Source organism: Parus major, chromosome Z, assembly GCF_001522545.3.
Source record: "Parus major isolate Abel chromosome Z, Parus_major1.1, whole genome shotgun sequence".
NCBI classification, from domain to species: Eukaryota; Metazoa; Chordata; class Aves; order Passeriformes; family Paridae; genus Parus; species Parus major.
Window position 1 is genome coordinate 229,796 of NC_031799.1, and position 10,119 is coordinate 239,914.

At 43.1% G+C, this 10,119-nt stretch overlaps 1 protein-coding gene across 2 annotated transcripts in view; it reads left to right on the forward strand.

Moving 5' to 3' along the window:
* The window catches only part of CFAP53 (cilia and flagella associated protein 53), a 17,684-nt gene extending 7,909 nt beyond the window's left edge, over nt 1-9,775 (forward strand). For both annotated transcript variants that reach the window (XM_015614873.3, XM_015614872.3), the window contains 5 exons: nt 1,756-2,059; nt 4,834-5,052; nt 6,035-6,251; nt 6,702-6,804; nt 8,206-9,775. In XM_015614873.3, the coding sequence (XP_015470359.1) occupies nt 1,756-2,059; nt 4,834-5,052; nt 6,035-6,251; nt 6,702-6,804; nt 8,206-8,428 (1,066 nt within the window). In that variant the 3' untranslated portion in view covers nt 8,429-9,775. The remainder of the gene's footprint in view (nt 1-1,755; nt 2,060-4,833; nt 5,053-6,034; nt 6,252-6,701; nt 6,805-8,205) is intronic.
* Nucleotides 9,776-10,119: the final 344 nt, after the last annotated feature.

Below are 10,119 nucleotides of genomic sequence, written 5' to 3' on the forward strand. Positions count from 1 at the left end.
TGTTGCCCAGGGCTGGGGCAGCTCTGCAGGTGGGGTCTCACCTCAGCACAGGGGCACAGGGGCACAATCCCCCCTCCCCTGCTGCCCACGCTGGGGGATCAGACCAGGGCAGGGGGCTCAGGGCTGGGGCAGGTCCAGCAAATAGCAAGCAGAATGGAAATGTTTTCACAGCAGTGCTGCCCCTTTCACTGTGTGTGTGTGGTGCCCTTCACCTTTCAGCACAGGCAGGCACTGGGTGCTTTAGCCGAGAGGATGAACAGAGAGATGTCCTTGCACCAGGGAAATGTGAGGCAGCGACTGTTGAAAGCCAACTGGGAGAAAATGTAGTGAGACCTCTGCTCTGAAAATTAAATAGCTGCCCTGATATGGAGATTGGTAATAGCATTGAGATAGTGGCCTGAGAAATATTTACTATTTTTGTTTGACATGATAGTCAGCTGAAGCTTGTGTAGTGTCATAGTATTTCACATTGTGTAGGTAACTACTGCTGCCATGAAGTTGTTCATGATTCAGGCTGTGGTATCTTCTGTGAATTCCTAAATACCTTTTCAATAATCTGTAGAAGGTGGTTTCATTCAACATGAAATTGTGAGATATCTTTTCACTTCACAGCATTCACATGTGTCTGTTAGAGCTCATAGATCCTTCACATTTGCAGGTCTTTACCTTTGCCTGCCAATTTCACATTCTGACTTAATGAAAATCTGTTTATAGAACACAATTAAAATGTTTGCAGATTGTTCAAATTAAATATTGTTTGATGGCATGTGTTTATCTCAATAGCGCTTTGTTTGCAAAAGTAAAAGCAGAATCTGCAATTAGTTCAGTGTTCTTCAACTGAAGATAAATTACCTTTTTATATGCAATTCAGTTGCAGAGAGTAAATGAAAACTGAGAGCTGCATTACTTGTTTGACTTTCTACCTTCTCCAGGCTTTTATTGCAACTTGTCTGAATTATCCTGCAGAACTTCACTTAAAAAATTAATAAATTTCTAGTGGTTCCTGCTCAACCATGTAACCCACATTTCTACCGTTGCAGCACTTTCTGGATATGAATGAGATTCCAGGTGACTTACAAACTTACTGTAAACTTACTTCATGTGAACAGAGACCAGCCTAGATGTTTGAATAAGTGTGGCATGCATGTGTTTTATATGTGAATAATAAAAGGTATATTTGCACACAACCCATCACATTCCAGCTACGTGTAGGGCACACATGGGGTATATAATGTGTGGATGTACTGTGTGTTCATTTACACTCACACAATATCCTGAGCTGGAAGGGACACACCAGGATCCTCCAGTCCAGCTCCTGGCCCTGCTCTGGCAGCCTGGGGAATGTCCCCATTCCCTGGGGAGCCTGGGCAGTGCCAGCACCCTCTGGGGGAAGAACCTTGCCCTGATATCCCACCTGAACCTCCCTGGCACAGCTCCAGCCGCTCCCTGGGTGCTGTCCCTGTCACAGGGAGCAGGGATCGCTGCCACCTCTTCACTTCCCTTTCTGAGGAAGCTGATTTAGGCTTCTTTTACAAATTCAAATAATAACTCTTTAATGTCAAAACCTCCATCAAATCAGGCTCTCTGGTTCCTTAGGATCTTTAAGGAATCAGTGTCAGACCAGGGGTATAACTTGGAGTCCTGGGTTGCTGTGTTTTGAGCAGTGATGAGCTGGGGGCCTTCATTCACCACACACCTGCAGACCTGCTTATTGTTTTGAGACTTTTTAAAAAAGCCTTTTACGTTGCCTTTCAGAAACCGATGTGAAGAGTATCGCATACTCTGTAAAAAACAGAGTGAGAAGGAGCTGGGTGACTGCCAGCTGGCCCAGCAGACTCTGAAGGAGATACTGAAAAAGGAAGAGAAGATGCAGGAGCAGAAGTTGGAAGAGATTTGTGAGAAGGAGCTGTTGGCTAAGGATGAGGAAGCAGAGCTGAAGGCGCAGGAGGTGGCAGCGCGGATCCGGGAGATGCTGGATGTGCGTGAAGCCCAGGTGGCCGTGCACACCGCTCGCCAAGAGGAGAAGAAGCAGGAGATCAAAAAGGAGGCTGAATGGCTGGTAATTTCCATAGTGTTCTGCATTCAGGCTTGTGCAGAAGGCCCTTCTAATGACAGGCTTACTAGACATTTAGACTAATCCATACCTTATTTGTATCTTCAGTGATTCCATTAGTATCTGAGCCTGTGCTGTTAAGCTAAGCCTCTTTTCCAGAACTGTGGCAAAGGCATTCCTGCTTACAGAGGGAAATGCATCTTTTGAAACTCGGCACCCTAAAGGGTTTTGGCACTCAGTCTGTCAGAGCCATTGTGGGAAATGGAAACATTTTAAAGCTTTTGCCAAGTATCTTTGTAGCTTTTGACTTCCAGTTTCCTGAAGGATAGCAGGAGAGTCTTGTTTCCCAGCTGAAATATTTATTTTATATATATATTTTAAACAAATTAGCAAGCAGCACCTGAGCTCTCTCACCTGTTAGACCTGGCTGCTGTTGAGCACACATCACAGGAGGCATTTGGCTACCTTGGCCCAACTGTTTGGCCACTACCCTCTTTTTTCATCATCCTTTTCCATCTCTCTTGCTGTGGTTTTGCTGGCTTTAGTGTGGCTTGCTAGTTCAGTATTCTGTGTTGACTTTAAATTATGGGAGGCTATTTAGCTCAGACTCAGTCTTCATTTTGCAGCTATTTACATGTAGAGGCTGAATGATCACTCAGGATACTCTGTTAGACACTGGAAGCTGGTTGCTGGCATCATACATACTACATTTTGTAAAAAGGAGACAATAATGTATCTAAAGCTCGGAAAATGCTGGCTGTGAAACCACAGTGCCCTTATTCCAAGCTAGAATAATGCTTTACTTATTTAAAAATATGTAGAACAGAATTATTTTCTTGTAACAACTTCTAAGGCACTGCCAAACCTCCCCGGCAAAGAATGCTGCTCCTTAACTGGCCTTTTCAGAAAAGCACTATTAGAATAGAAGACTCTGTATCTTCCCCTGGAGACAGCAGCCTGCGGCTCTGTCAAGGAGATACATTTCTGATGAAGTGGTTGAGCCTCTGGAAAGGAAAAAAAAAAAGCTTTCTTTGAAGGAGAGTTTCTGTATGGAATATGAATCCATTCTCAGCAGAAGAGGGATGCAGCAGATGGCCTCATTACAAGTTTTTCATTGCAGACTGGTAGCCCCTAATGACCAGGAGTTTCATCTGGGTGAATGGACAGCTAAGTGTACATCAAGCTTTCTCCTGGTTGTTGCAATGAAAACAGAATATTTAGTGAAGGAAAACTCACACCTTTGGCATGGTAGACCACATGTGTGCACCAGGATATCTCAGAAGTGGATATCCTTGCAGCAGAGACAGCAATTTTTGCTTTAGCTGCATTACCTATATCAGTTGCCTTCCTCCTTTGTCTTATTTTTCCCTAAAAGAATTGTGATTTCTTGGAAGGTGATTAACTTCATGATATCCTGACTGTTGTTTCATGAGTTTCTGCCAGAGCACTTTGGTCCTGGCTTGCAGAAGCGTGGTTGGCAACCACTTCTTTGTACATTTGCAACGTTGAGTTACCCCAGTGAACAAACCTTCATGGGTCCTATCCGTGGCTGCTCTGACACAGCTTCACTGATGTCAGAATTCATCCAAAGACATGTGCCAACTTGCACAGCAGACTGCTAACCACTTCTGCTTTCTTTCCACCTTTGCTGTTCAAAGCTTTTTGGATTACTAATTCTATTCCTCAAATTATATACATACTGAGTTTCAAAGCTGTTTTACCAGCTTCTGAAAGTGAATTTGACAGTTCAGGCAGATGCAAAGTCAGCTTTGGCTCTGAAATACTGCAAGAACCCATGGGTGCTTCATGTCCGGCATAAAAAAGGGATGTTCTTTAGGGAGAGCAGCTTCTGCTTCCATATGGGGAAGATTAGACATGCTGTTTATGACAAACCTGCTGAAGCATTTTAAAAGACTCATTCATATTAAAAAAGAGACATTTAAGAACAGGTTGTCAAAAAACTGTGTGCCTGCAAAGCTGAAGTGTGGTTTCTGAGATAATACAATGCTAGTGATGGCATAACACATACTGTGTTATGTTTCAGTGCAGTTGTGCTTGTACACTTATTCAATTGCTAGATGTCCAGAAATTATGCTTATAAATTACTTAATGATGCTACTTTTGAATTTTTTGGGGGCTAAATAATCTTGAATATACAAATACCTATTTGATCTCAAATACCCATTAGTGATTTGTCATTGTTTTTTAAGAGCTCAGTTTCACCACACTTTTTTCCAATATAAAGTGGAATATAAAGTTCTTTCCAATATGAAGTGGGATGATTTGAAACCATGGAAATTCATTAACTGCCCACCAGAATACAAGGATCCAATCACTGACTTAGTGCAGCCTTAGGACCAGGAAAGATGCAATGCTCTGAACACCCAACACAGGCACAGGACAGATAATATCTACAGAAACAGCAGGAACACGTGGCCCTGTTATTTGTCTGTGCTTATGAACACTTGGATATAGATCAAACTGCTGCAATAATATTGATTTCCCTAAAGAGATGACTCTATCTGCCTGAAACTTTTGGGAAACACCAGGCACAATACAGTTTTTGTATTGAAGTGGAGCTGATAATTAGAGATAAAAATCCTGAATTCTAACGAATGACATGCTACAATGTTTAGCATTACCATGTCTAGTGGATGATACTGATTTTGTGTTGCCAGCAAGGCTTTGCACTTCAGTGTTGCAATAAACTAACTCTAGCCAGCACTTAGTTTGAAGTTAAGCAGTGATTTTTTACAAGCTGGCTACTTTTATCTCTGTAGGAACAAGATCTTCACCAGTTTAGGAAGGAAAATGAAGAGCTTGAGAAGAAGAGGCGACATCAGCAGAAGGAATGCAGGGAGCTATTGCTCAAAGCAGTGCAGGACAAGCAGAAACATCTTGATGCAGAAAAACAAACTCAGCTTGCCCAAGAGAAGAAAATCTTGGAAGAAGACTTTCAGGACCCCAACAGGATATATGCTGAGATAACAACGAAAAAAGTAAGGTGTTTCATTGTGAAATTGTGGGGCAATACCTCATCTAGACTAGTTCTGTGGCCCTGTGAACTGCACAGGGTAATAGGGAACAGACACAAGCCCTTCTCCCTGAATGAGATAGTTCTTTTATTGAACAGCCTGCTGCCTCTCCTCCTGCCAGTGCTCTGCACCTCTGCAGAAACCCATTAGCTGTTAAAACCACAGCACTTTAGAGCCTGCTTTGCAATCAGCAAGGCTACCAGGCTGGATAAATGAAATGAGGGCTCTCAGGAAATCCTGGAATTTTGTCCCTCCATGCTGATTTCATTGAGCTTTATCATCCTTACACTGCATGGACATAATAGAGGCTGGAAAACTAGTTTTTGTTTCATGGACCTGATGTATGAAGTATTTGTAACAGCAGAAGAAAGGAAATATTTAACTTACTGTAATTAATGATTACTAAAAAACTTTAAAATATTTCAGAACAAGATATAGATAGATGCAAATTCTCATATTTTATTTATTGGGGATGCCATGAATGAGTGGATTTGTCTGTCATTTCCTGAAGTTAAAACAACTAGATTGTCGAACTTCACCTTGCAAATGAGTCTCAGGGGGTCTAGGACACAGGAGAGAGGTGTTTAGAAGCTCATGTAGGTTAGGAAAGTTGTATCAACTCAGTGTTAGAAATTTCTGCAGAATTACAGGAGGTGATATATATGATAGAATATGATTATATTTAATGCAGGTGATACTGGAGTTGCTTGGTCAGCTGTGGAAAATCTGTAAAATGGGTGTGTTGTAGGCAGCTGAGCTGCTGTGGTGAAAGGGACCACTCTGTATTTGTCCTGTTGTCTGTATGCCAGGTAGAGGATTCTGAGCAGTTCTTTCCCATGGCAGGTCCCAGCTCCCACACTGGCTGTGAACCACCACTTCTCTTCAGGCTTTGAAAGGCCTTTTTGGACTAATTGACTCAGATCTGCAAATGTCTGTGTGTTTGCAGCAAGCGCTGTTGAAGGAGCAGCTTACTTACCTGGATCATCTGGCTGAACAGCTGAGGAGGGAGAAGGAGCAAGAAAGAGAAGACGAGAAGCTCTTGAAGGAAGAGAGGGATCAGGCTTGGGCCAAGAGGGTTGAGAAAATGAAAGAAGAGAGGGAGGCTCGATTTCAGCTGCTGAGAGATGTCATGAACACAAGACAGACTCAGATGGAGGAGAAGTGTAAGTGGTTGAACACACGACTGGGCAGAGGCAGTACAACACCCTGCTGGCTGGGAACAGCATCTGGCCCAGCACACACTGTGTGATAGAGGGGACAACAATGTGACCCTTCCTGAGCCTGTTCCCAAATGCACTCCTACAGGCATTCCTTACACTAATTCCCCATTGCCATCACCGCAGCAAAGCCTAGGAAAGTAAGGATTGCATGGGAAAATGGTCATTATTATTAATTATATTGTTATGAAATCCTGAATGTGAAAAATTTCCTGTTCTGAGTGGACGAGAAACAAATAAGCTGAGAATACACTTGCTGTTGTTGGTGTGGCCCTTCAGAAGCAACAAAACTGAAAGCTTGTTATTTAGGCTACTGAGCCCAAATGCAGTTTCATTGTCCCTTCAAGCTCAGCAGAGCTGTTACCTTCTAAAAGGATTTTTGGTTTTGTTTTTCAGTGCAGAAAAAAGCACAGAGGAAAATAGAGATTGCTGAAGAGAAGAAGAAAATGGCTGAAGCAATCAGAGAATTTGAACGTGAAGAAGAAGAAAAACGTATAAGGTATTTTTCTTCTAACCTCGTTGGTTCATTTCTTTGCAGATCAGTCTAATAAAACCCGGAACAAACCGGTTCTTTTATTCCACTGGCTGGACTTCTATTTAGAGAGGCTTTCCTACCACACATCTTCTCATTTCCAAACTGCCCAATAGCAGACTTGTAATACTGCAGCTGGTATCAAGTCATTAATTCTGACCTCAGAAAATAGTGGCAGATATCCTTGTGTTGGTCTTTTTGGATCATCGTGTGACTCACGTCAATCACATTTCCTAAACACATCCCCTCATACTCTGAGCTGTTGTTACGAGTGGAAGAAGTCTGGGGAGGAGGGTTAATGAAAGGTTTGTTTGTTCCTGCCCCAGGAGAACAAGTGTGTCCGGGTTTATTGCTAAACTCCACCCACAGACATCCCTTGAACAACCCTATGTCAGCCACCAAAACACCAGGCTGCAGCACATAACCCGGCTCTCTGTGCCTCACAGTACCTCTGGATGAGCAGATCCTTACACGCAGTAGCTAGAATGTTCCTCTGGGTGTCATGCAAAGCCTTGGGCAAAGGGCCTTAACTCACTCCCCTTTTATATTCCTGCCCTGTCTCCACTCTCATCCGTGGGATACTAGTAGCTCCTTCCCGAGCGGGTATCTGTTGTGTTCTCTGCGGGCTTTTTTGGGAACAATCTCCTGTCTGTGTCAGAAATGTCACCCTTGTGAAGGATGCAGCTGGGATATGCTCCACCTAGCAGAGATGGCACTCAGCAGTGCCAGGAAGGGTTTGTGGCTCAGCTCTCTTGAGTTAGTCCACCAGTCCTGACTACTCTGTTGTTATCCAAGTGTCTGTGTGATTCCTGCTCCAGAAGCGCCTGAACACGTAATGTTTCCTCTGCTTCTCCAGAGGGTAGTGAAAGCACTACATGAGTCCTGAGGTGGGATGGAAGATTGATTTCTTCCAACAGCCACTTCCAGGGATATCAGTGCAGCAGGGACTTGTTCTTCTCAGAAGGAGGGTGAGGATGGGTGTCAGCAGCAGCACTGAGCCAGGGATGGACTGAGACCTGGTACCCCCACCCTCTCTCCTCTCACCATGGCTGTGAGGAGCAGGCAGTTGTGCATTCCCTCTCTCTGGTTGAGCCCTAGTTTTACAGTCTGCTTTATAGGATACAACAGAGTGCAGCTAATTCTCTGAAGAACATAAGGTTAGCATTTGGTTAATAGTGGCAATTATTCTTAACTGTTAAAAGGAGCTTTGAATGGGTCTTTAGTCTAAGCTCAAATGCTAACAGATTACATAATAATAATAATAATAATAATAATAATAATAATAATAATAATAATAATGAAAATAAAAATAAAGTTTATTCTTTTTACCCACTTTGCTTAAATAATCTATTCATTTGGCATTTCCAGAAAAGTACAGAAGGCCAAAGAATACAGAGACCAGCTCACAACTCAAATTGCCTATCAACAGTGTCTCCAGAAAGCTGAGGAAGAGAAGAGGAAGAAAGAGCTTGAATCAAACATGGAAGCAGAGAGAAAGTACCAGGAAAGGGTACGGTTAATTCTGTCAATGCCCAATGAGTCTGTGCTAAAGCTTCCCACCACGAAAAAAGCACTAATGCTTGACTCTTAAGGGCATCACTCACTGTGGCATTTTAGCTCACTCAGTTGCCCATAAAAACATTTTCTTGGGATGCTTACACCTGATTTGAGTTGGAAGAACTCTCTCCCTGGTGATACTCAAAACATTTAATTGGAAATTACAAGAAACATAGTATTTTAAAGTTTTTTTTCCCCACATGGATTTTTTTTTTTTTTTGGACAAATCTGATCCAATCCTAAGTGCTTGAAATTTTAATTCAAGAATATTGCCTGCTCTCTACAATATAATAGTGTATTATTATAACATGAATAATGCACAGGCATTCTTTTAAATCTTCACAAAGAAAATTTGTAGAAAACTTTCAGCAAACCTTTATTAAATGCCTTTCAAACTGAAAAGGTCTGCAAAATTATTTTCTTTGTATTTAGATACCAAGTACAAAACTCTGAATGTATTTTACTGTGGGGTGAACATTAAAAAGCTGATATTCTTTTGCACAGATTCTGGTAGCTGTTGAATGATCTGTGGAGTACTGGAGTCCCAAGTCTGCGACTCCTCTCACAGACAGAATTAAGTATGCAGAGGTGAAGTTAGAGGTGTCTTGTGAAAAGGTTTATTCTCTATAATTTTCATGGCACCTCTGCCTCTCTGGGCTTCCTTGGATCACCACACTCTGAGCACATGGAATGTGGGGCCAGAGCACCACCACCATTTTAAAACAGCAACACAGAAGCTGGCTGGCTGTCCCCAGGAAGGTGTTGGTGGGTTTTGGCAGTGGGGAACAGGGACATCTCGCTGACCTCTCTGCCCCCATGCCAGTGGCCAGCTTGCCCCTAATGCAGGAGGACATGTGGGTGACACGAGGAGCACGGGTAGGAGTGACCCAGCTGCTCCCCACAGTGCTGCTCCTGACCAGCTCCTTGCTGGAAATAAAAAATAGTCAAAACTATTTCATTAGTTTTTCCTCTGTCCCGTTCAGAGGAGGGAAGTGAAGAATCCATGTAAAACCTCTCATCCTTTCTTGCTCACAGACTTTGTGGCATTTGGAAACGTTTTATGTCCTTTTTTTCATTTTTCCATATGAGTCTTTGCTGCTGCTTATCTGAAGCTGTTTCTCTCTCCTTCAGCTTTTCAGCTTCTGCCATCTTTCCTCCAGCTCCTGCTTTTTCACCCTTTTCTTCCAAAACTTGCATCTTCTACTAGCCACTTGCTCTGCCATTTTTGCCCTCCCACCCTCCTTTTCAGTTTGTGGCCCCCTGTCAGCAAACCAGGTTGTGTTTTTGTTGTGTGAGAACATGACTGGATGCGTAGAGGAGCTGATAATTAGCTGGAATCAGAGCTCAGGAGCACCAGATCCCAGACATCTTGGAACAAATCAGGAACAAACACCCTGCAAAGTTGTTTCCTCTCGGTTTAAAGCAGACACCCAGCTGACAAACGCTTTTTTGTCCCCTGTGGAGAAAAAGGCCAGGTGGAGATGTATTAATCTGAAACAGTATCAGTGGTCTTTCAGCAGCCCAGCTAATTCTGGGTGTAAACGGTGGAAGAACCTGTCCCTGCTGAGGGGAAAAGGAGTGTGGTGGGATTTTGTTGTTGCTGACAGACAAAACTTCCTGAGTCACCAGATGGGAGAGAGACAAATCCTCTGGAACTGCTTCCATCCCGACAGAGCAGTGCCTCTCATGGCTTCTTCCTTGGATTCCTTGGATCCAAACAGGTTT